A 27014-nucleotide genomic window follows, 5' to 3' on the forward strand; every position below is an offset into this window, starting at 1 on the left:
TTACAAAGGGTAGTGTTTGATCCCAATGTTGCTGGAGAGGATCAATGTAGGCTGCCAGCATCTGTTTGATAGTTTTTTTTAAGCGCTCAGTTAGCCCGTTGCTTTGAGGATGGTATGGGGAAGTAAAGACATGGGTGACGCCTAAGCATCGGGAGATAACCTGCATGACTTCGCCTTTGAACTGAGGGCCTTGATCTGACAATAGTTGCCGGGAGCAACTATGACGAAATATGAAGTTATGGAGAAGGGCTAAGGCGACAGTAGCTGATTTGGAGTCTGGGAGAGCTTGAGCTTCACACCATCGGGTTAGATAATCTGTCATGACCAGCACAAATTTGTTGCCTGTACAGAAGTGGGGAATGGACTCATGAGGTCCCAGCCAATCATTTCAAAAGGTTCATTTACTGCAATCGGCATGAGGAGACCTGGTTTCTGATTGGATGACTTAAGCTGTTGACAGATAAGACACTATTGCAATTTTTGTGAGACTGTTTGTCGCATTTGAGGCCAATAATGTTTGAGGCGCAGATTGTTTAGTACCTTGTGAAAACTGAGATGACCAAACAGGGGATGCTTGTGGTAATACTCCATAATGATGATGTAGACTTTCCGGTACATAGAGTCGTGGGGGGTGACCTGCCTGTACATAGTAGACCATACCATCAATCAAAAGAAACTTTTTGTGAAACTGATGTGGTGTAGAGGATCTGAGATGATGGATAATGTTTTGAATCGTAGGGTCCTTTTGCTGCAAGGAACGAAGAGTGTTGAGATCAATGGGTTGGGACGGGGTGTGTTGCTGGGTATTCTGAGTGTGCACTGTGGGGTGTCCTAGACAGGCTATCAACGATGTAGTTGGTCGATCCTTTCCTATAGCTGATTGTGAACTGATATTCTTGAAGTGTGAGGGCCCACCTAAGAAGTCACTCTAGAGGGTGTGATTTCTGTAGAAGGGGGATAATGGGCTGGTGATCAGTTTCGACAGTGACAGTAGTTCCCTGCAGATAGGGGTGAAATTTGGTAAAAGCCGAGACCACTGCTAAGAGTTCTTTCTCCATTGTGGAGTAGTTAAGCTCTCGTTTTGTAAGGTCCCTGCTAATAAAAGTTATTAGCTGCCATCGTCCATGGTCATCTTGCTGAAGTAGAGCAGCTCCCAAACCTGAATTAGAGGCATCCGTCTATAATAAAAAGGGTTTGTGAAAGTCCGAGTGAGCTAACATGGCAGATTTTTGGATAGCCACTTTCAATTGGTCAAAGCTTTGCTGGCACTCAGGATTCCACCTAAAATGAGCTCCCTTCTTTAAAAGTTCTCTCAGAGGTTGCGTGATCTGGGCAAGATGGGGAACGAATATTAGAGAGAAGGTGGCCATGCCCAAAACGCTTTGAAGGGTTTTAACATTGGTGGGGGTTGAGTAGGAGGATATGGCCAGGACTTTGGCTGGATCTACCTGTGCCCCTTGAGCTGAGATTACATACCCTAGAAATTTGAGCTTGGTGGAGCCCATTTACATTTGCGCAACTGTAGACGAAGATTAAACTTCTGAATTCGACTGAGGACTTCTTGTAGTATCACTAGGTGCTCTGGCCAGGTTTTAGTGTGCACGAGAATGTCATCTAGATAGACGGCAACCAGCTTTTGTTGTATCAGATCAACAAAGATAGAATTAGCTATCCTTTGGAATGTGCTACCAGAATCTGATAGGCCAAATGGCATCCTAGTGAACTGATATAGGCCCTTAGGAGTACGGAAGGCTGTCTTATGTGCATCTTCTGGATTGAGTAGAATTTGCCAGTACCCAGATGCAAGATCCAAAGATGTGAAGTAGCACGATTGTCCTAATTGATCCAACAAGTCATCCAGACGGGGTAATGGATAGACTTCATGCTGGGTCACCTTATTAACATACCTGAAATTGTACCATCATCCTTGCGAACCAGATGAGGCTCAGATGCCCAATCGCTATGTGAAGGAATAATCACGCCTTGTCGAAACATATCTTCTATAGTGTGATTTATATGATCCACCTCAGCTAGAGACCTTCTTCTTATAGGGGTTTTGACAGGGGATGCATTGCCTGTGCAGATAGAATGAGTGATGGGAAGATTGATTGTAGATGATGTGCTGGTTTTAAGAAAAAGGGAAGGAAAATTGTGCAAGAGGTGTCGAATGTCCCTTGTGCGTTGAATAGTGTCTAACCTTGTGTGCTGTGTTTGAACAAAGTTTGGTCCTATGTGAGAGGAGATAAATGGTATGGGTAAAGTGTGCGAGAAACTTAGTGTCTGAGTGTCAAAATTAAGATGTGCTCGAGTGGACACAAACCAATCACACCCTAATGTTATGGGAAACAACTGACGAGGCAAGACATACAACTTATGTTGGAATTGAATTTGACTGGTGAAAAATGATAAGTTGACTACATAATTGGAATGATAGAGAGTTTGACTATCCCCAAACAATATAGAGATTGGGTCGGCTATTTGTGTTTGAAGGTCTAAGAGCTGGACTAAAGATGCACTAATGGATGAAATAGTACTGCCTGAGTCTATAACGGCTTCATGAGAACTAGATGCAATTTGAGTTAAAATTGAACAGACAAGACGGCCGGAAGAAGTTGCAGCTTGAATGTGGCATGAATGGGTGTCTTCTAGCATCCATTCACTTAGATGTTTCTCGGAAGTTCTGCTAGAGTGGCAGCATCACTGAGCTGAACTTGTACATTTTGATTTTGATTGCGGGTATTATGAGCTTGCAATTTCTTACAATGCTTACGGACATGACCATAATCGTAACAATAAAAGCACTTTGGTCTCCCTTGTGCATCTCGGTCTGGTAAGCTCCTCCAAAATGCAAATTGCGCATTCTGAACATCGATCTCCATGGGGGTTGGATGGTCAAGCTGAGGTCGTTCCAGTGGGGTAGGTTGTGAATGCATTGAAATTGGCTCTGGTTGGCTACTGTTTTTGATCGCTGTGCGATTTGAACTGCATCATGAAATGTAGTTGGACCTTGGTCTATGACACGTCGAGCAATGTCGTGCTGCAACCTTGGCCAAAGAAAGTACAATTTCATATCCTCTGACATGGAGGGGTGAGTACGTAACAACAACTGATTTAACTTCACAGCAAACTGTGCAACTGGTTCCTGTGATTGTTGTCGAAGAGTATATAACTGTTGAAGTGCGGATTGAGTGATGTTCTGGTGGGCAAATTTTTGTACTAGCTGTTGCTTCAAAAATGCCCAATTACCTTTAGCCGGTGAAGATTGCTGCATGAACTAGGTGGCCGTGACTCCTTTGAGTAGTGTCCGAACTTCCAAAGCCTTGCACTGCTCATCCCACTGATGGTATTCTGCAACATTCTTGAGAAGGTCAAGCCAAGTGAGGACGTCTTCAGAGGGTAAACCAGAGAAAGAACGAGGACGGATCTTGGGATATGTGCGCTATTTCTGAGTGTGTGTAGATGACAGATAACTAATCAAAGATTGATTGTTGTGATTGACTTGCTGTAAGATTGTGGACATAGCAACAAGCATGTGATCTAAGGGTGGCTGGGGCTCTGAGGGAAACTCGGGGTTCATAAAGGCGTCTTCATCCTAAGGGGAAGCAGGAGCTTGGTGAGGGGACGTGACATGGCTCATGGTGGATAGCTGAGCAATCAGAAGTGTGTGCACCTTGATGAGTAATGTGGGTGGGAGAGTCCTCGTCGTCTCCACCAATGTGAAATACTGTGAACTCGGCTCAACCTGCCCTCTCTTCGACTGCTCCATTCCTTTATATCTTATTTGCTATACATGGCAAGAGCTTACGAGGGCAATACAAGAAGTGCAACCTACCGGCTCCTAACTACTAACTGATTGGCTGTGTGTTTCCTGCTGGAGATCCCGTCATAATACTCACCTTTTACTGAAGAAGAAAGGAGAAAGGTGAGGAGTAATTTGCGGTTGAGCGTGCGAGGTAGACGGACGAAGAAGAGGTGGCGATGAGCATGCAGGGGAGGCAGAATGATAAGGAGCGCTCACCGATACAAGGTCGCGCGTGCACTACCTTGGACGAGGAGCAAGAGTAGATTTTTCTCTAATACAAAATGTAGGTCTTTTGAGCACCATGCTTATTAGCCCGAGTTGTTAGCCCAACCAGAGACGTAGTGAACACCGCACGAGATCGCCCTGGATAGCTCAGAGTTTTGAAAATCCATTTAAAATGTGTATTTTGTATGAGATCGATACCTAGATAGCTCTGGATAGCAGCCATTCAAAATGCGAAAGCGGGATTTGTGCAGATTCTCTGTGCGTTAAATAAAGAACCTACCAGAATGGCACCAGCAAAAGAATGGGGTACCAGTGTTACTTTTGCCCGACTTTTCTTTCTTTAGCCTAATGTGACGGCCCATATTGTTGGCACCTTTGATCCCACCTTTAGAAGAGGTTTGACTTCAAATAGTCTCGAGGCAACGATAGCTTCCTCTGTGTGTGTGTGTGTGTGTGTGTGTGTGTGTGTGTGAGAGAGAGAGAGAGAGAGAGAGAGAGGGAGTGAGTGAGTGGGAGCATTGATGCAACTATGGAGGATGGGCACTTGTTAGAAGACGAGAAGTTAGATGATGCTTTGGAGAGGGAATTTCAGCGTGCCCAATCTCCGCACGCACACAAAGATCCTCGAGGACTACCCCTTGCGCACGATCCTCCCCAGCCCTCCTCTCTCACATTCTCTTTCCCAGGCTGGGGAGTGCAGATCTTTCGAGACAGCAAACGGCGCAAGCCCTCCATTATCAGAGACGCATCACAAGGAGATGCACAAACCCAGCAAGAAGAAGCAGAATCACTTCCTCTCGCTTTGGGATTTGCGGATGACCCTGGCAATGGCCACTCTGTTTACCAGATGCCCCCGGAAATTGTGGTCAACATCCTCAAGCGCCTCTCTATCAAAGACCTCTGCTCTGCCATGCGCACTTGCCATTGGTGGCAGCACCTTGGCTCGCAAGATTATGTGTGGCAACGGTTTCATGAAAGCAATGACACTCCAATCCCTCTGCCCAGGTTCGTAATATGCTTTGTCTTTCCTACACTAGGGGCGATGTCCTCTTGCATCTTGTTTGGGCAGCAGTGAAATTAAGGTTGCATGTTGTCGAGCTTTTTAGATTGCGTTATGATATTTGTGTATTAGTTCATTTTGGGTCCTTATCTTGGACAATTTCATTCCTTTTATAAGATTATCTTAATTTATAGGCTTTGTATTGCGGTATAGGAATCAAGTCTTTGGAATCCAGAGAGATGTCAAAACTCGTGAGCAATATGCAATTGTAAAGAGAGGGTTTCGTGGACGAGGATATCTGCAAGAGAACTCTAAGGTTGAACAATACACGTCCTTAGTACCATCCAACCACCACCTCGAGAGACGTACGAGAAGTAAATCCTGTGTGTTGAAGAAGAAACCAGCTCTAACAAGATTCTCCTCCACTCAATCAACTCACAAGTCGCACAACTAGCATCTGCAGAAGATATTGCTGTTGATTGCTCCAAGAAAAAGCATCAAAATTGAGGGTAAAGGCATAAACCATTGGTAGCTGGATCATTTCTCAACTCTCAAATGGTCCAACTTGGAGGAAAGAGTCTAAAACTTGTATCTTTGGTCACATACCACATGTGAGAATCTCCAATCTACTACTGGAAGCCCAAAGAATATGGACAACGGAGGTCATTGAGATATGAATTGTCCACTGACGAGGAACCAAAGAACCGTAGCAACCACCATAGATCATGATGAATCACAATCTATATCAAAAGAAATTTTATCGAAATTGAGAGTGAAAAACTACTAATGAGCTTCATCTGTTTAAAACACATTGCATGGTTATTTCCGTTTAAAGCAAAGTCTGAAGTATTTATGTGTTTCAAACAATTTTTGGTTATGGTTGAAAATGTCTCGAAATGTACTATGGACATCTTTCGTTCCGATCGAGGGGGGAGTATATGTCTCATGAATTTAATGCATTTTTGACTAATCGTGGAATAAAACACCAATGTACAATGCCTTATACGCCTCAACAAAATGGTGTTGTTGAGAGGAAAAGCAGGTCACTTACGGAAATGGACGATGTATGTTCAAGAGTCAAACTTTGCTGCATTTATTTTAGCTTGAGACCATCATGTGTTCCACTTATATACTTAACAGGTGTCCTATGAAAGCTTTGCAGTTTATTACTCCATATGAAGCATGGCATGATAGAAAGTCTTCTATTGAGCACATGCGTGTTTTTGGGTGTTTCATATGCTTTGGTGTCACAAACACAGCGCAGAAAATTAGATGAGAAGACTGTCAAAAATATTTTTGTCGGCTATAGTGCTAAAAGCAAAGGTTACAGGTTGTATCATCCGCAAACAAAGGGTATCTTGGTCTCACGGGATGTTGTGTTTGTAGAAGATTTTGTTCAGTCCTTGTTGTCATGTACTAGAGACAGTAATGTCAGCTCATAGGATATTTATGACACTTTGTTATCTCTTTTCAGTGGTGGAAGTTCAAATGTAAATTCCAATGAGGCTAATGTACAGCCTATGGCGGTTTCTGAAAATGTTGCAGATCAACCTATTACTGATGCAGATGTATATGATGTACTTGATGAGGAAAGGACTGAGAATGAGCAGGCTAGAGGTATGCCTAAATGGCTGGTGCATACTTTGCGTAATAGTAAATTGGATGCACCTTTGTTAAGTCGTACTCGTTCAGGTTCTCGCTATGCATCTTATGGATCATATTGTTATGCTTTGGTTGTGTCTAGTTTACATGAGGTTGAGGAACTTCTATCTTTTGATGAAGCACAAAATTTAGAAAATTGGATGGCTACCATGTAATCTGAATATGATGCACTTATAGAAAATGACACATAGACTTTATCTGATTTGCCTCCTAGCAAAAAGGTCATTAGTACGAAGTGGGTTTACAAGTTGAAACGCAAGCGGGATGGTGAGATTCATCGCTATAAGGCTCTACTTGTTGCAAAGGGTTATGCACAATAGAAAGACATAGATTATGAAGAGACTTTTGCTCCCACTTGTCGTATGACTACTCTACGTTTTCTATGTGCATTGACAACTCATTTTGTCACGTGCACATCTACCCTATGTGTACGTGGACAAGCTACTTCATAACATGGGTTCAACTCAGTTCAGTCAGTCTAAATTAGGAAGTAATGTGGCACTTTTGTGAGTCTGTTCGCAGACCGTGCATGTCCGTACACTTAAAGTCGATGCATATCGTCTGGTTGCACACAGCATGATCATCAGATTCCTATCAGAACCCATCAGAAGCATTTTTACAGTGCATAGATCTATTTTCCCTATTTTAGTCACTTTTCACTTATTATTTTTAAGTGACTTTTGTTGGAAACTAGGTAGGGAAAATTTGACAAGTATATATAAAAGAAACCTAGCGCTAGCACTTTCTGGCAGAAGAAGTAGCAGAAACTGCGTGTTCAACAGACACCTTCTCAGCAGGAGCCCCACAAGACACCTAGCGTTTTTGGAGCAGATACCTAGCGTTTTCTGCTGCAACAACCTAGCGTTTTCAGCATTACAGATCAATCAGCGTTTTGCATTTGCAGATCCTCTGCCGATAGCAGATAACAGATCAGCCCTACTGTTAGCAATTTGTATCAGTAGATCAATAGCGTTTTTGCAGATCAACATACAATTTAGCCTAGCGTTTTAGGATCAGCATGACCACTTAGTGTTTTGTTGTTCCATCGCGACAAGATCACCTTTATCACGTTTTCAGTTTTTAGCATAAGATTTCGTAGTAGAACCCCCGAACCTCGTAGATCTCACCTTTTGCAGTAGATCCTCGCCGTACGGTCAGATCCACCAAAGTTTGCAGTTTCAATCCGGAAAACGCAGATTTCAGCATCTGCGTTTTCAGCGCGTCGTCGTTGCATCGTCGTCATTGACATCGTCGCCGACATAGAGTCAGAATTCAGCAGATACAAGATTTGCAGATTTCAGCCATTAGCGTTTTCAGATTTCAGCCCGTCTTGTCGTCGTCAACATCGTCGGCAAGTCCAAAGCATTGTAGAGATTTGTGCAATCAATAGTAGATCGCTCTCGCCATAGAGAGTGGGGCCTTCAGAGGAGGGTTTTACGTCTCTGGTGTCGTATTCTCTTCTCTCTCTATCTCTCAGTCTTAGTACCTTCATTCACAGTGTTTATCCACTTTGTTTGTGTTCATTGCACTCTCTCACTAAAGGAACAAAAGGCATAGTTACCAAGAACAGGAAATCGGAACGGGGGAACGCGGAACGGCAACTACCATAAAACCCCATTCCCTCTTACGAGTACTCACGTTTGAAACACGGAACGGGGATTCGGAACGGGAACTTAGAATGGGAACGGGGAACGGAGACCTGAAAACGGCCATTCCCTGTTACTATGATAAAAGGCTCTTCCTTCCGTACGTAAAAGGAACCCTTGAGCACAGTTCGGAGCACTCATCTTGAGCAACATTGGTATCAGAGCTTTGGCAGTGTTCTGTATCACTCAAGGAAAGAACCACATTTTTTTTTTTGCTTTTTGCGGTCGCACGGTTACCAAGTCCACTTGGGCGTGTCGATTCCTAATCGTGTTTTTGAAGAGTGACAAGAAACCCAAGAAAGAAGGGCTTGTCCAACCTTCCCTTGTTTCTCTTTTCACTCATTGAGGCACTTAGTGGCCGGCCAATCGACGTGAGGTGGGAAAAAGCAACCTTGGTGTGAGCGCAAGGCCGCCAAGGGGTGTGCCCGCGGGAAAGAGAAGAGCTCGGGTGAAGAGAAGATCCTTCTCTAGCACAGATTGCAAGCTACAGAAGAACCTCAAGACCCTCAAGAACCTAAGAACCTCAAGACCCTCAAGACCTCAAGAACTCAAGAACCCAAGACCCCAAGACCCACAAGAATTCAAGTTCCTCGTGAACTTAAGAACCCAAGACTTCAATGGATGGTCATCACCCGAAGCGGAATGGATACTTCGCATGGAGGTGGTGAGCATGGGAGTGGCGAAGAAGAGTTTTCCCCACCAGGAGGTTTTTCCGACCCTCCCCCTTCCCCATCTAGGCCAAGGATTGCACAAACTCCTATGGAGGCTTTCGACAAGATGATGATGGATAGGAAGTTAGAATGCGAAGCAAGAAGAGCAGAAAGAAAAGCAGGAATAGCCCGCGAACACAAAGAAAGCATGGCAGCCATAGCCCGTGAAAACGAAGAAAGAATGGCAGCCATAGAGCGTGAGCACAAGGAAAGGAAAGCCGCATTGTTCTGACTCTTTTCTAATGTGCAGGTGCAGCTTAAAGAGATTCGGGAGAAAGAGACTCTCTCAGTCTTGTCTTCTCCAAAGCACGACACACATGAATTGCATGATAATGATCAGCATGATGATTTGCATGATAATGATAAGCATGATGATTTGCATGATCAAGATGTGATTATTCACGAGCATGATGATTTGCAGGATAATGATGTGATTGTTCACAAGGCTGATGGTTTAGTTGATACTTTGTCTAGTGAAGATAACCTCATTGCAGATTCAATCGATCACGAAGAACTGATCTTGGCTCTCGAGTCGAGGTCCTAAGAACCCCCATAGAAAGTATTGTGTATGTGCATGATTGGTCAGTACGCATTGTTCAAGTGTTTCATTCGTGATGCTTTCCTGTTGTAAAGTGCAGCTGAATGAATGTTTGAACTTTGCTCAAGATGAGTGCTCCGAACTGTGCTCAAGGTTCCTTTTGTTCTTAGGGAAGGGAGAGCCTTCCGTTCTTAATGAGAGTGCGATGATCACAAACAAAGTGAATGGACACTGCGTGCAAGTGTATGAGACTGAGAGATAGAGAGAGAAGAGAATACGACACCAGAGACATAAAACCCTCCTCCGAAGGCCCCACTCTCTATGGCGAGAGCGGTCTACTTATGATTGCACAAATCTCTACAATGCTTGGACTTGCCGACGATGTCGATGACGATGAGGACGACGACGAGACGGTCTGAAAACTGAAATCGGTAAGGGCTGAAATCTACAAATCTTTATTTGCTGAATTTTGACTCTATGTCGGTGATGATGTCGATGGCGACGATGCGACGGCGACGCGCTGAAAACGCAGATGCTGAAATCTGCGTTTTCTGGGCTGAAATTGTAGACTTTGATGGATCCCACCGTGCGGTGAGAAATTGCTGCGGGAAGGTGAGATCTGCGAGGTTTGTGACTTGATCTGCGGTGTCTAAAGGCTGAAAACTGAAAACGCTGGTGGTTCTTGATGTTCCTCGCGAAGATCTGCAAAAACGTTGGCTTGTCTGGTAGATCCAAAAACGCTAGGGCTGAAAACTGATTTGCTGTTGCCGGATGTCCTGCAAATGCAAAACGCTAGGCTGATTTGCTGTGTCGTGTTGACGCCGGGCTGATTTGCTGTGCACAAATCGCCAGGGCTGGTCTTGTAGATGAAAACGCTAGGGTTGTCCCGCTGATGCAGAAAACGCTAGGCCTCTTGGGTTCTGCTGAGAAGTTGCCTGTTGAGTGAGGGCTCTTGCTGCCGCTTCTGTCAGAAATTGCTAACTTTGGTTTGCTTATATATTAACTTAGCAAAATTGCCCTACCTACTTTCCAACAAAAGTCACTTAAATTAATAAGTGAAAAATGTCAAAAATAGGGAAAATAGGTCAAATACACTGGAAAATTCCCCCGAAGGATTCTGATGGGAATGCTTATGATCATGCTATGTGCAACCAGAGGATATGCATCTAAAATAAGTGTCTGGACATGCACGGTCTGCGAACAGACTCACAAAAGTGCCAGATTACTTCCTATTCTAGACTGTCTGAACTGAACTGAACCCATATCATGAAGTAGCTTGTCCACGTACACATAGGGTTAGATGTGCACGCGACATCCCCTCCTTTTCAAAGTGAGGTACTGGTACTGAACTGTATGGCGTCGAAGGAGATCGCCAATAGCATCCGGAATCCTGGAAGGGGCTCTTCGCCGGCCCACAATGATGTGTGGGTCGTGCGGTACTTGAACTTCATAAAGGTCTGCAAGGCTTGCTTCTTTGGGCCGCGCCGAAAGCGACACAAAGTCTTCTGTGTCTCCTTCCTTGCTTCAATTTCGTCTAGAGTCATGCTTCTTCCTTCTTCAAGAATCTCCATGGCTGAAAATTCCTGAAACCACTTCCAACACAAAAACATGAACATATCTATTCCATGTAAAGTGAGTGGAAAAAATCTTGTCTTCCTCAAAGACTGTGAGTGTAATGGAGATGAACAAAGAGACGGAGTGCTAAACCGTTCACCACACACGCAAACAATGAGATTGAATTTTGTCATGCTGATCTAAATCAATCAACTGTGGCAAAACACAATGGAAATGCCCATGCTTGGTGCTCATACTTTCATGTGCTCTTTCTATAACTGTGTCGTGCCAAGGAAGAGACATGGAATGTGACTTCCTTGAATGTATACGTTTCAGCTTTTCATGAAAAATCCGCATACATTTGTGCTCATTCATGAGTGAAACGTGCTCAACGTACAATAGGTCATGCCTAGGAAAAGGGATCACATAAAGACGCTGACTAAAATACAGGAAACGGTCACGAATGAAACACTCGAACAATGCGTGCTGACAAATCATTCGAACACATAGTACTTCCTGTAAGGGTTCTTTGGACCTAGGCTCGAGAGCCAAGATCACTTCTTCTTGAGGGGGTTCTTTGGACCTCGACTTGAGAGCCAAGATCGATCCTTCGTGATTGATCGCATCTTCAACGAGGTTAGCTGCGCTAGAAAAAGTATCAACTAACACATCATCCTTCTTGTGAACAATCACATCTTCTTCATGCAACTCATCTTGCTTGTGAGAAATCACATCTTGATCATGCAAATCATCATGCTTGTGAGAAATCACATCTTGATCATCATGCATATCATCATGCTTGTCATTGTCATCCAAATCATTGGCATGCAAATCATTGGCATTCAAATCATCATGCTCATCATTATCATTCAATTCATCATGCTTCTCATAATCATGCAAATCCTGTGTGTCATGCTTTGGAGAAGAAGAGACTGAGAGAGTCTCCTTTTCCCGAATCTCTTGCATCTGTGCCTGCACTCGAGAAAAGAATCGCAAGAATTCTTTCATGTGTTGGTCGCTCTTTTCTTTGATGGCTTTGTTCTCGCGATCAAATTTTGCTTCTTTTGCTTTGTTCTCTTCTCATCTTTCTGCGCGCTCACGATCCAATTTGGCTTGTCGTTCTTTGGCTTCCAAGCGTGCTGTCACAAAGTGATGACGTGACTACCGACAACAGAAACCCTAATTTCTACCAAAAACCCTAATTTGCAAAAAACCCTAATTTTTGGAAACCCTAACCTTAACTGCTGGTTGAAACCCTATTGCGGATGGAAACCCTAAATTTGGAGGCTGAAATGCCACGTGGCAAGCGATACGGATTTTCGGAAATTACGGAGCTGAAAAACAGCCCTCTGGGCGACACAAATTTCTTGCTTTTCTCCACGCTGATTTGATGTGAGAGAGAGAGAGAAGGATACTTGCTTTGTTTTTATTAATTGCAGATCTTTTCACAAAGGCATTGTCTCGTGAGAAGCTTGAAGCTTTCTGCAAAGCTTTGGGCTTACTCTCCTGTGTGGACTGATCATGTCCTCAGGGCATGGTACTTCCCTTTACTCTATGCGCCAGCTCTTGTTCACCGCATCACTCAGGGAGGGTTTGTTACCCTATACATGTGGTAGTGATGTGTGTGAACACACTTAGGACTGCCAGGGTATTTTTTCACTCTTTAGGAGGTTTTTTCCACCGCGCATTGTATATATGCCCATCATTCTAGGCCTTGAGCTTACTTCGTCTTTTTCAAGCTGTGTTTTTTCCTGCGACCCTAATTCCAGCAGCTATTTTTTGATGCTCAAGGTGCATGGCTCTACATGCAATGGCAGGCTTGTTGTTCCAAGAGTAGTATCCATTGAAGGACTGCCAACACAACCAAAAACACGAGAGAAAGAAAGAACTTTTTAAGGATTAGCGGACTAGTGCAAAATTTTCAAAGCTTTGATATCAATGTCAGGTTTAGTGGAATTGTAATGGTGAAGATCTAGTTTTACACTTCCACAATCCTTTCTATCCTTCCTTGTGTTAGTGATTGCTTTTGCTTGAATGAAGGTTCCTTTTACTGTCCCTTGAAGAGAGGGGCCAAGAGAATGTAATAGAGATGTGTAGAGGGAGAGGAAAACAAGAGAGCGACACCCGATGGGTCCCAACCAACCCTCTCAAGGGCCCCCCACACTGTTGCCGATGTTGTATTTTCTTTAGATTGCATAATTGGAATGTAGACACAATGCAATATGTCACAAGACGAGCACCACGTGCTAATAGAAAAGAACAGACTGAACAGACTTTTAGCGCTTCAATAACAATTGAATTGAGAGAGAGAGAGACGACATGCGACATGGTGTGGCAGAATTCCACCCCAGAGAGTATCGGCCCCAAACCTTGGCGCCCCTTTCAGTATTTCTTTATATTGCATCAACACAGTACAAGCTGGTACTCTAGACTCTGCAACTATGCCAGGAAGCATGCCAGAGAATGAGCCTTAACCTCATGCAAAAAGGCCCTTGGCCTGAAAAGCAGTTTACATGAAAAGCCTTAAAACTCAAAAGCTTCTGGTCCCAAAAGCAATGCCAAAAGCTGCCAGCGTAATTTATGGAAATCTGTACAGCTGCCACGTCATCAGCCAGTGCAAAACGCGGAAATCCGTACAACCTGCCACGTCATCATGCCAGTGCAATTTTCAAAAATCTGCCATGTCATCAGTTTTTGCGGGTCTTGCTTTATTTTAATCTTTATGTCACTTGGGGCCCCATCCTACGGGGTCCCCGTAAGTTGGTAGGACTTCTACTTCTGTTACTTGTCCTCTTAGGGTTTAGGCACCTCGGCCGGCATTTGTAAGTTGGCTCCATGCTTTAGACTTTGACACGTCAGCAGTTTGTTACACAATACCTCAATTGGAGACTCTACTGACTCGAATGACGACAATCACCTCGGTAACTCCTCAAGACGAGGCACCTCTGGGGCTGATTTAATGCACCTTTGGATCCTTCTCGATGTGGGATTGCGGATGGCCACCACGGGGCTGATTTGCACTCCCGATTTGAGAGGAATGAAGGGTTGAAAACGCAGATCTTGACGATGACGATGACGATGATGGACAACAATGGAGCACTCGATGCCGGCGAGGTAATGGCCAAGGGGAGGCTTGATGGGCTGTGGAAGTACCGGACTGCAACGGGAACACGCGAAATCAGTTTCCGAGCAATTCTATCGCGAGATGGTGGGCTGAAAACTGAAAATGCTGGACTAATCTGCTGCTAAGGATAGCGCCTAGGCTGAGAATTGCAAAACGCTATGGACTTGCAGACGCAGACGCCGACGTTGACCTGCTGAGCTGAAAACGCTACTGCTGGTTGAAACCACCAGCTGATCTGGGAAGAAACACAAGGAAAGCCTCGCTCTCCAAGTAGCGCTATGTGTATGTGCAACTTGGTTTCAAGTGAGGGCTCTCCTGCTCCGCTCCCTTTATAGGGCTGATTATGACTTATGAATTATTATAGGCTTAGGTAGGGCAACTGTCCACCAGGTCACCCAAAAATAAATCAATAAATTGATTTATTAAAAATTAAAGTGTCCGTTTGGGTGAAACTATCGTACATCCGCCCACCTTCGATTGACGGGGAATGGCTTGTTGGATTCCTCCAACCTAGAACTACATGCACGTCATGCCAAATGCCCACCGTAGTGTAATAACATCTGTCAAAAGCGTATACAAACTATTTATGCAAGAGGGTTCCAAAAGTGGAAAACCTAATCTAATGGACTCGTTCGGACATGCAGGTCTTGTAAACAGGCTCACAAATTTGCCGATACTAATCCTCCTAGGATGCTAGACACTCTTATTGTTAGGTGTAGGGGAAGTGAATGTTGAACTTTGCTCAAGATGAGTGCTCCGAACTGTCTCAAGGGTTCCTTTTACTTACGGAAGGGAGAGCCTTCCGTTCCTTTAGTGAGAGAGTGCAATGGACACAAACAAAGTGGTGAACACTGTGAATGAAAGTGCAGGAGACTGAGAGATAGAGAGAGAAGAATACGACACCAGCATGTTGTCAAACCCTCCTTTGAATGTCACGTGACACATCTAACTCTATGTGTCCGTACAACACGACCAGGGTTCAGTCAGTCCAGTCAGTCTAGATTAGAAGTGATCTGGCTCTTTTGTGAGTCTATTCGTAGACCGTGCATGCCCAGTCACTTAGTGTAGATGCATATCCTCTGGTTGCACACAACATGATCATAAGCATTCCCATCAGAATCCTTCAGGGGAATTTTCCAGTGCATTTAGCCTATTTCACCTATTTTTGACATTTTTCACTTATTATTTTTAAGTGACTTTTGTTGGAAAGTAGGTAGGGCAAATTGAGTAAGTTTGTATATAAGCAAACCTAGACTAGCATTAAATGGCAGAAGAGGCAACAGGAGCCAAGCTTAACATGCAACTTCTCAAGCAAGACCCTTGGTGGACTTTCCTCCAAGCAAAGACATCATCGCCAAAGACCACCTTACCTAGCGTTTTCCTCATTTGCATCAGCCTAGCGTTTTCATCATGAAGACCTTCACCGCAAGAAGTCCTAGCACCTAGCATTTCCAGATGGCAGCCCTAGTGTTTTGCACACCAGATCGCCCTCCCTTTTTGGCTGGCGTTTTTCAGCAGATACAACCTCAGCAATGCAGCGTTTTTCAGCCATGAAGCACTTGTAGATTCAGCCCTAAAAGAGTAGCAGATTCAGCCCAAAGAACCTCAGTTTTCAGCCTTTAGTAGATGCAGATTTTCAGCCCTAAAGACCAGCAAAATCAACGTTTTCCATAGCGTTTTCGGCAACAGCAGATTTCAGCCCATAGCGTTTTTGGACAGCAGATAAAAGATTGCAGATTTCAGCCCTTAGGTCGGTGTCGCCATCCACGTCGTCATCGTCGACATAGCCTAGACTTTCATCAGTCCCATGCATTCAGTTTGTACCGGTTTGTGCAATCATAAGTAGACCACTCTCGCCGACGAGAGTGGGGCCTTCGGAGGAGGGTTTTACGTCTCTGGTGTCGTATCTCTCTTCTCTCTCTATCTCTCAGTCTCATACACTTGCACGCACAGTGTCCATTCACTTTGTTTGTGATCATAGCATTCTCTCATTAAGAACGGAAGGCTCTCCCTTCCATAAGAACAAAAGGAACCTTGAGCACAGTTTGGAGCACTCATCTTGAGCAAAGCGCAAACATTCATTCTGCTGCAAATTACATTGGTATCAGAGCTTTGGCAGTGTTCTGTATCACTCAAGGAAAGAACCACAAGAATCACAAGAATTTTTTTTGCTTGTTGCGGTCGTAGGAACCCAAGTTTGCCTGGGCGTGTCGATTCCTAATTGTGTTTTTGAAGAGTGACATGAATCCCAAGAAAGAAGGGCTTGTCTAGCCTCCCCTTGTCTCTTTTCACTCATTGAGAGCGGACCGTGCACTTAGCGGCGAGCCAATCGATGTGGTGGGAAAAAGCAACCTTGGTGTGAGCGCAAGGCCGCCAAGGGGTGCGCCCGCGGAAAGGAGTAGAACTCGGGTGAAGAGAAGATCCTTCTCAAACACGGTTTGCAGGCGAAAGAAAACCTCAAGAACCTCAAGAACCTCAAGACCCTCAAGCACCCAAGAACCCAAGACCCTCAAGAACCCAAGTTTCTTATGGACTTAAGAACCAAAGATCATAGTGCATGGTCATCACCCGAAGCGGAATGGGTACTTCGCATACAGGTGGTGAGCATGAGAGAGGCGACGAAGAGTTCTCCCCACCAAGAGATTTTTCCGACCCTCCCCCTTCGCCATCTACGCCACGAGTTGTACCAACTTCCATGGAGGTGATGGTCAAGTCAATGTTGGACATGATGGCCCAACAACAAGAAGCCAATCGCGAAGCGACTCGCCTTGCGTTGGCACAACAAGAAGCGAATCGAATTGCGTTGGCACAACAAGAAAAGCAAATCGCATTGCTTTAGAACGCGAGCGCGATGAACGAAAAGAAAGAAAAGCACAAAGGAAGGAGGAACGGGAAGCTCAAAAAGCGGCCTTGGAGGCAGAGCGTGAGGCTTAAAGAGAACTACGCACTCAAGAATTGGTTCGACAAGTACTTCCCTTGAAGTCCGAACCAGCCAAAGATCGTGGGAGTTCATCGAGTGGCACAATCCACGATGCAGATTCCAACAATCCAGTCACAGAGAAGTTGACTTTCAGTAAGTATGATGGTAAGATGGATGCTACGGTTATTCATTCTTGGTTGCATCAATTTAATGCTTATTTTGCGACAACTAAGAAGACAGGAAATAGCAAAGTTGTATCTTGCCGGTGATGCCATCAATTATGGCAAGAGGCACAGTTAGCCGCGCACCTAGAGGAAGCCGACGAATTCACGTCCCTTTCCTTCAATTGGGTTGATTTCCAAGACAAGCTCAAGGCGCGGTTTATGCCACCTCAATACCTCGCACGATTGAATGACAATTGGCGTGCTCTCAAGCAAAATGGTATACCGGTTATATCTTTTTCTAATCGTGTTTTGCAGCTAGGTACCCAATTATGCAAGTCGGATGATGAACGCAAAGAGGCATTCCTTTATGGATTGGACGAGTATATCAAGTATGATATCGAGGTGCTCGATCCAATCGATCTCAACAAGGCGGTAGCGATTGCCTTTGTACAGGAGATGAAGCACAACAAGGGAAAGCCGAAGGAGAACAAGACTTCCAGAAGTATCTCTCAAACTTCTCAGAACCCTCACAACGGTAAGAACGGTAACTCTTCTAACCAATCTTCCAACAATCTCTCAGAAAAGAATTCTTTCAATGAAACTAAGGATAAGGCTAACACAATTGCTAAACCTAAGCTTACTCCAGATGAAAAGGTAGCACAAGGAATTGTAGGAGGATACATCACGTCGGAAGAACAAAACACTTATTCTAAGGAAGGTCGTTGTTTTCATTGTCACATTAAGGGTCACATAAAAAGAACATGTCCTAAGCTTGAATCGAATGAATCTAAAGAATCCACAGAACCCACTTCCTCTGTCAATGCAATTAATGATAACACGAGTGTGCCCCAAGTTTCTCTTGACCCTCCCATTGATGATTCTCTCATTAAATGTTATGGTCATATATCGGGGTAGCGTTTTGTCATATTGTTTGACCCAGGTAGTATGCATGATGTGATCAGTCTCTCTCTTGTTGAGAGAGCCCACCTAGAAGTTAGTCAGAAATCTCCTCTCGAGGTCTCTGGCTTTGTTCCTGGTATGGACTCTCTCATCACGCAGGAGTGTCTTGGTGTGTTGTTTACAATTCAAGAAGCTGCCTTCAATAGAAGATTTTTTGTCTCTCCTCTCTCAGGATGTGATATGATTTTGGGCATTCGATGGTTTCGTGATCTTAACCCTCTCATTGATTGGGAGGCTAACACTTTCACTCTATGCCAAAAGTGATTCTCCCATTGTCATTCGTGGAGAGGACATTGTTCATTCTCCCTCTCTCATTGCTAATATGCAGGACAAGATTGAAAGGATTCAGGAGAAGGAGACTCTCTCAGTCTCTTCTTCTCCAAAGCATGACACACAGGATTTGCATGATTATGAGAAGCATGATGATGATTTGATTGACAATGATGAGCATGATGATTTGGATGACAATGACCAGCATGATGGTTTGCATGATCAAGATGTGATTTCTCACAAGCATGATGAGTTGCATGAAGAAGATGTGATTGTTCACAAGAAGGATGAGTTAGTTGATGCTTTTTCTAGCGAAGCTAACCTCGTTGCAGATTCGATCAATCACGAAGGATCGATCTTGGCTCTCGAGCCTAGGTCCAAAGAACCCCTTCAGGAAGAACCGATCTTGGCTCTCGAGCCTAGGTCCCAAGAACCATTACAGGAAGTATTATGTGTTCGCATGATTGATACACACGCATTGTTCGAGTGTTTCATTGCCTAGGCATGACATATTGTACGTTGAGCATGTTTCACTCATGAATGAGCACGAATGTATGCGGATTGTTTATGAAAAACTGAAAAGTATGCATTCAAGGAAGGCACATTCCATGTCTCTTCCTTGGCATGACACATTTGTAAAAAGAGCACATGAAAGTATGAGCACCAAGCATGGGCATTTCCGTTGTGAATTGCTGCAGTTGATTGCTCTAGATCCTAAGAGAAAGATTTGATCTCATTGTTTGCGTGTGTGTGGTGAACGGTTTGGCACTCCGTCTCTTTGTTCATCTACATTGCATGCACAGTCTATCAGGACGACATGATTTTTTCCAGTCACTTTACATGGAATAGGTATGTTCATGGTTTTGTGTTAGAAATGGTTTCAAAAATTTTCAGCCATGGAGATTCTTGAAGAAGAAAGAAGTATGATTCTCGACGAAGTTGAAGCATCGAAGGAGCCACAAAAGACTTTGTGTCGCTTTCGGCGCGGCCCAAAAAAGCAAGTGTTGCAGACCTTTATGAAGTTCAAGTACCGCACGATCCACACATCAGAGTGGGCCGGCGAAGAATCTCTTCCAAGATTCCGGATGCTATTGGCAATCTCCCTCGACACCATACAGTTCGGTACCAGTACCTTATTTTGAAAAGGAGGGAATGTCACGTGACACATTCAACCCTATGTGTCCGTGGACAAGCTACAACACGACCAGGGTTTAGTCAGTCCAGTCAGTCTAGATTAGAAGTGATCTGGCTCTTTTGTGAGTCTATTCGTAGACCGTGCATGCCCAGTCACTTAGTGTAGATGCATATCCTCTGGTTGCACACAACATGATCATAAGCAATCCCATCAGAATCCTTCAGGGGAATTTTCCAGTGCACTTAGCCTATTTTACCTATTTTTGACATTTTTCACTTATTATTTTTAAGTGACTTTTGTTGGAAAGTAGGTAGGGCAAATTGAGTAAGTTTGTATATAAGCAAACCTAGACTAGCACTAAATGGCAGAAGAGGCAACAAGAGCCAAGCTCAACAGGCAACTTCTCAAGCAAGACCCTTGGTGGACTTTCCTCCAAGCAAAGACATCATCACCAAAGACCACCTTCCCTAGCGTTTTCCTCATCTGCATCAGCCTAGCGTTTTCATTATGAAGACCTTCACCGTAAGAAGTCCCAGCACCTAGCGTTTCCAGATGGCAGCCCTAGCGTTTTGCACACCAGATCGCCCTCCCTTTCTGGCTGGCGTTTTTCAACAGATACAACTTCAGCAATGCAGCGTTTTTCAGCCATGAAGCACCTGCAGATTCAGCCCAAAGAACCTCAGTTTTCAGCCTTCAATAGATGCAGATTTTCAGCCCTAAAGACCAACAAAATCAGCGTTTTCCATAGCGTTTTCGGCAACAACAGATTTCAGCCCATAGCGTTTTTTGGACAACAGATAAAAGATTGCAAATTTCAGCCCTTAGGTCGGTGTCGCCATCCCCGTCGTCATCGTCGACATAGCCTAGACTTGCATTAGTCCATGCATTAGTTTGTATCGGTTTGTGCAATCATAAGTAGACCACTCTCGCTGATGAGAATGGGGCCTTGGGAGGAGGGTTTTACAACGTCTCTGGTGTCGTATCTCTCTTCTCTCTCTATCTCTCAGCCTCATACACTTGCACGCACAGTGTCCATTCACTTTGTTTGTGATCATAGCATTCTCTCATTAAGAACGGAAGGCTCTCCCATAAGAACAAAAGGAACCTTGAGCACAGTTCGGAGCACTCATCTTGAGCAAAGCGCAAACATTCATTCCGTTGCACCTTACATTGAAGGCCCCACTCTCTATGGCGAGAGCGGTCTACTATTGATTGCACAAAGGAAAGCATCACGAATGAAACACTCGAACAATGCGTGCTGACTAATCATTCGTACACATAATACTTCCTGTGGGGGTGCTTTGGACCTTGACTTGAGAGCTAAGATGGGTTCTTCGTGATCGATCGTATCTACAATGAGGTTAGCTTCACTAGAAAAAGCATCAACTAAACCATCATCCTTGTGAACAATCACATCATTATCCTGCAAATCATCATGCTTGTGAATAATCACATCTTGATAATGCAAATAATCATGCTTGTCATTATCATGCAATTCATGTGTGTCATGCTTTGAAAAAGAAGAGACTGAGCGAGTCTCCTCCTGATTCTGTTCAATCTGCGTCTGCACACTAGAAAAGAGTTGGAACAACTGCTGCATGGGTTGGGCTCTCTGTTCGGCCGCCAAGCGCGCTTGCTCGCGTTCGCGATTCAATTCGGCTCTTCTTTCTTTGTGTTCACGCTTTATGGCTGTCCTTCTTTCTTCGTGTTCACTTGCTATGGCTGCCATTCTTTCTTGGTACTTACGATCAATTGCTGCCTTTCTTTCTGCTTTTCTTTCTTCGTGCTCGCGCTCCAAGGCGGCGGGTTGCGCTTCTTGTTGAATCCTCTTGTCCATCATCGTCTTGACCAAAGCCTCCATAGAATTTGGTGCAATCCTTGGCGTAGATGGGGAAGGGAGAGGGTCGGAAAAATCTCCTGGTGGGGAAAATTTTTCTTCGCCTCTTCCATGCTTATCACCTCCATGCGAAGTATCGATTCCGCTTCGGGTAATGACCATACACTTGAAGTTGCGGCTTCTTAAGTTCACGAGGAACTTAGTTTCTTATGGTTCTTGGGTTCTTGGGTTTTGAGGTTCTGGAGTCTTGAGGTTCTTGAGATTCTTCTTTCGCTTGCAATCTGTGTTAGAGAAGGATCTTCTCTTACCTGAGCTCTTCTCTTTCCCACGGACGCACCCCTTGGCGGCCTTGCGCTCACACCAAGGTTGCTTTTTCCCACCTCACGTCGATTGACCGGCCGCTAAGTGCATGGTCCGCTCTCAATGAGTGAAAAGAGAGACAAGGGGAGGCTGGACAAGCCCTTCTTTCTTGGGTTTCCTATCACTCTTCAAAAACACGATTAGGAATCGATACGCCCAAGAGGACTTGGTTTACGTGCGACCGCAACAAGCAATTTTTTTTTTGTGGTTCTTTCCTTGAGTGATACAAGAGACAGCCAAAGCTCTGATACCAATGTTAGGTGCAGCGGAAGTGAATGTTGAACTTTGCTCAAGATGAGTGCTCCGAACTGTGCTCAAGGGTTCCTTTTACTTACGGAAGGGAGAGCCTTCCGTTCCTTTAGTGAGAGAGTGCAATGGACACAAACATAGTGGTGAACACTGTGAATGAAAGTGCATGAGACTGAGAGATAGAGAGAGAAGAATACGACACCAGAATGTTGTCAAACCCTCCTCCGAAGGCCCCACTCTCTATGGCGAGAGCGGTCTACTATTGATTGCACAAATTTCTACAATGCTTTGGACATGCCGACGATGTCGACGATGATGAGGACGACGACGAGACGGGCTGAAATCTGAAAATGCTAAGGGCTGAAATGTGCAAATCTTGTATCTGCTTTATGTCGATGACGACGATGCAGTGACGATGCACTGAAAACGCAGATGCTGAAATCTGCGTTTTCCAGGCTGAATCTGCAAACTTCGATGGATCTGACTGTGCGGCGAGGATTTACGGCGGGAACATGAGATCTGCTAGGTTTGGGGGCTGCGGTACGGTGTCTACACACTGAAAACTGAAAACGCTGGTGCTATTCTTGGTTGTGTCACGATGAATCTGCAAAACATTGCAAACCAAAAACGCTAGGGCTGAATTTGGGGCTGCTGCAAAAACGCTATGCTTCTGCTGTCTTGCTGTCGTCGGGTTGGCCTGCAATTGCAAAACGCTGGGCTGGTTCTGCACTTGAAGAAAAACGCTGGTTGTTCTTGGCTGAGATCGCCGAGTCTTCTTGCCGGGGTGGGGGGGGGGGGGTCTTGCTTGAGAAGGTGCATTGTGGATGTCAGGTCCGTGCTGCCTCTTCTGCCAGATTATGCTAGCGCTAGGTTTCTTATGTACTTGACTTGCTAATATGCCCTACCTAGTTCCCAACAAAAGTCACTTAAAAATAATAAGTGAAAATTGACAAAAATAGGGAAAATAGGTCTATGCACTGTAAAAATGCTCGTGATGGGTTCTGATGGAAATCTGATGGTCATGCTGTGTGCAACCAGAGGATATGCATCTATTCTAAGTACTTGGACATGTTGTAACAAACTGCTGACGTGTCAAAGCCTAAAAAATGGAGCCAACTTACAGATGTGGCCGAGGAGCCTAAACTGTCACAAAGTGATGACGTGGCTGCTTGAGAGTAGAAACCCTAACCCTAATTTTTGCCAGAAACCCTAACTGTTGAAACCCTAATTCTAGAAAACCCTAACCCTAAAATTTGCAAACCCTAATTTTAAAAAACCTAACCCTAAAACCTGCAAACCCTAATTTTGTTGCCAAAAATCCTAACATTGCAGAAACCCTAACCCTAACCCTAACCCTAAGGACAGCAGGGAGATTTCCGCGTTTTGGCAGGATGATGTGGCAGGCTGTATGGATTTCCGCGTTTTGCACTGGCTGATGACGTGGCAGGTTGTACGGATTTCCGTAAATTACATTGACAGCTTTTTGGCTTTGCTTTTGGACCAGAAGCTTTTGAGTTTTAAAGGCTTTTTAGTGCAACTGCTTTTCAGGCCAAGGGCCTTTAAATATGAGGCTAGGGCTCATTCTCTGGCATGCTTCTTGGAGAAGGTGCAGAGTCTGGAGTACCGGCTTGTACTGTGTTGATGTAATATAAAGAAATACCGAAAGGGGCGCCAAGGTTTGGGGGCAATACTCTCTGGGGTGGAATTCCGCCACTCCGTGTTGCGTGTTGTCTCTCTCTCTCTCTCTCTCAGTTCATTTGTTATTTGAACTGCTTAAAGTTGTTCAGTATGTTCTTTTCTATTGGCACGTGGTGCCTGTCTTGTGACAGTGGTATCAGAGCATCAGGCGTGTGCTTTTCTGAAAGCATACCGATCCTACCAAAGAGCAGACAGAGCTATTGGAATTTTAGTTGAGGTATCTTCGCCCTCCGACCCCAGACTTATTAGCCACTCCCACCCTTACTTCATCACGCATCGGGCGCGCTCCCGTCTTCACTGCTCATGTCTTACAGGGCATAAGCCAATTAAGATCACTTGCAAGAGAAGGATCTAGATTTGTTTCAAGTCACTATTTTTCTTAGAAGCAATGCCATGCCGATGTTGATGTCTACAGCTACCAAGCAGCATACTCCAAGTACTTGGCAAGCTTTCAAGATTTTTTTTTTGCCCGAAGTTATATGGTTTGTGACATCTTCCTTCGAAGTGCAACTTCTGGCAGAGTGGGGTATCCTGAAATGCTTGCCATGGAAACCCTAGCAGATTATAACTTGAAATTTCTCGACATCTCTCAGTAGATGTCTCTTCACGAGCAGATGACCTTGGAGGTCAAGTGCGATTGCTATCTTGGGACTACCATCACCGTCAAAGAAACATTGGTTGTCCAAGAGCTGATGAACCATGCTGTGCTCGGCTACGACCTTATGGAATGAACCTAACCCTAATTTTTGGTGCAAGTTTTAGGATGGAAAGTCAGTCGACTTTTCGAGCTCGACTGATGTCGAGATTGCTTTTTAAGTTTGAAATCTGTTTGAGAACTTGTTTGGTGATCCTGTCTGGAATTTGTTTCAAATGGATGGTATTTGTTTTGGACTTGTCTTGGTGCCGAGTTGAATTGTTTGGCTCTGGTTTTAATTTTGGTTTCAATGATTGGTGATTTTACTCCCGGGTAAAGTAGTGAGAAATGATGTTTGAGAAATCATGGCCCGGACCCTTGTGGTTATTTGTGGGGGGAGTATTGAATGATTAAAAAGTGCCGTTTTTTTAACTCATGGCCCGGATCCTTGTGGAGTATTGTTGTTGTGACTCCCTGCCCGGACCTGGATGGTTATGCGGGAGGAGTATTAAGAAGTCTGAGTGGTGGTTACTCTCAGCACCTCCAAACGACGCAGGCTGCGGTCTGGGGGACGTTTGGTTGTAAAAAGTCTCTATATCTCCCGGCCCGGACCTTTTTAGGTTATGCGGGAGGAGTGATGAGGGAGTCGTTGAATATCTCCCGGCCCGGACCTTGTTAGGTTATGCGGGAGGAGTGTTCATCGGCGGCTTTATGTTTCTATGTCTTGTAACATGCATATGTGAGCATTTATGTTGCATTGTGATGTGCCAACCACTGAATATTCCTAATTGGATGAGATTGCCTGGGTATGTAATTTTAGTGCATCAAGATACCCGTGGAAGATCAGTATGGTCTGGTGTGATGGCTAATTTTACTACGCCGGAATATCAAGAGTTCCGATATGGAGAAAGGAGAAGCTAACTCCTTGATCAAAAGAGCAGAAAGGAGAAGCTAACTCCTTAATAAAAAGAGCAAATTGATTGTCCCTCGGAATGACCCTCGGAAATTTTTGAGCTAACTTGAGTTGTTTTGCAGATATGCTGTAATCGCGGACGATTACTCTCTTTCAAGAAGGGGAGATATAACAAACTGCTGACGTGTCAAAGCCTAAAGAATGGAACCAACTTACAGATATGGCTGAGGGGCCTAAACTGTCACAAAGTGATGACGTGGCTGCCCGAGTGTAGAAACCCTAACCCTAATTTCTGCCAAAAACCCTAGCTGTTGAAACCCTAATTCTAGAAAACCATAATCCTAAAACTTGCAAATCCTAATTTTGAAAACCCTAACCCTAAAACGTGCAAACCCTAATTTTGCTACCAAAAACCCTAAAACTGCAGAAACCCTAACCCTAACCCTAAGGGCAGCATGGAGATTTCCACGTTTTGCGCTGGCATGATGACGTGGCAGGTTCTATGGATTTCCGCTGGTTGATGACGTGGCAGGTTGTACGGATTTCCGTAAATTACGTTGACAGCTTTTTGGCTTTGCTCTTGGACCAGAAGCTTTTGAGTTTTAAAGGTTTTTTACTGTTCTCATAAGTGGCCTTACATGTTCCTTATGGCTGAAACTAAAGTAAACCCTTCAACTCTACTGGTACATCGTGTGACACGGCCATTTTTATGTAAGTAATGGCCTTGTTGTTGACTCTGGCCCAATTCTCATCAGACATATCTTTAGGCTTGCCTCCTATTAGTGATTGTTCGCATTCTTTCAAGAAAAGAATACCTTCAATGCGCTCCTTCCACAAATCAAAGGCATGACCATCAAATTAGCCATGTTGCCTTAATGTTTTGATTTTCAGGGATTGTTTTGAAGGTTTCTGATTGCAAAGATAGGGTTTAATTTGCTACTTAACTTGAAAACTTACACCTATAAGCTGAAAATTCTGAATTTCAGCAAATTTGTCGTGAAGATTCCAGTGATTTTGGGGCTGATTTGAGGCCCTCAAATGATTGTGCTCGTGTGGAGAAGCTCCCATTCACCTCTTGAAGGCTCTGATACCAGTTGATGGTGACAAAAGGGCTCGTAGGAGTTCGACAACAAGTGCAAGTAGAGAGGAATGTAGTGTAGTGAGTAGAGAAGAGAATGTGCTAGAGGGTGTGTGCAAGTGATGGAACCACTGTATGCAAGTGGAGTTCACTCAAAGAGAGAGAGAGAGAGAGAGAGAGAGAGAGAGAGAGAGAGAGAGAGAGAGACTCGTTTCAAGAAGGCTCACATTTTGTGTGCAACCCCCTTTGTTGTGTTTTAGGTTTTATTAAAGTTTGACCTTTTCACATGACTGGGTGGCTGGCCAGTTATAAAAAATAATGAACGGCTCATATTTAGTAGTATAATGAGTCTGTACAGCCAAAGACAGCAGATCGGCGAGTGTTTTCAGATTCAGCCCTTAGATCAGCTAGCGGTTTTCAGCTTTCAGCCCATCCTTGAAGTCGGCCACAGCAAATCAACCCATAGCTTCATCGAGCCTCCAGATCCCATTCAACATCCCTAGCATTTTGCATTTTCAGCCTTAGCCTTGTAGAT

At 44.4% G+C, this 27014-nt stretch overlaps 1 protein-coding gene across 1 annotated transcript in view; it reads left to right on the forward strand.

The window, feature by feature from the left end:
* Positions 1–585: 585 nt before the first annotated feature.
* Positions 586–27014, forward strand: part of LOC147420503 (uncharacterized) — a 54961-nt gene continuing 28532 nt past the window's right edge. Inside the window, exon 1 of the mRNA XM_086504339.1 lies at positions 586–5032. Within this exon, the coding sequence (XP_086360465.1) occupies positions 4557–5032 (476 nt within the window). The 5' untranslated portion in view covers positions 586–4556. The remainder of the gene's footprint in view (positions 5033–27014) is intronic.

Source organism: Adiantum capillus-veneris, chromosome 28 (genome assembly GCF_014529385.1).
Source record: "Adiantum capillus-veneris isolate H3 chromosome 28, ASM1452938v2, whole genome shotgun sequence".
Lineage (NCBI taxonomy): Eukaryota > Viridiplantae > Streptophyta > Polypodiopsida > Polypodiales > Pteridaceae > Adiantum > Adiantum capillus-veneris.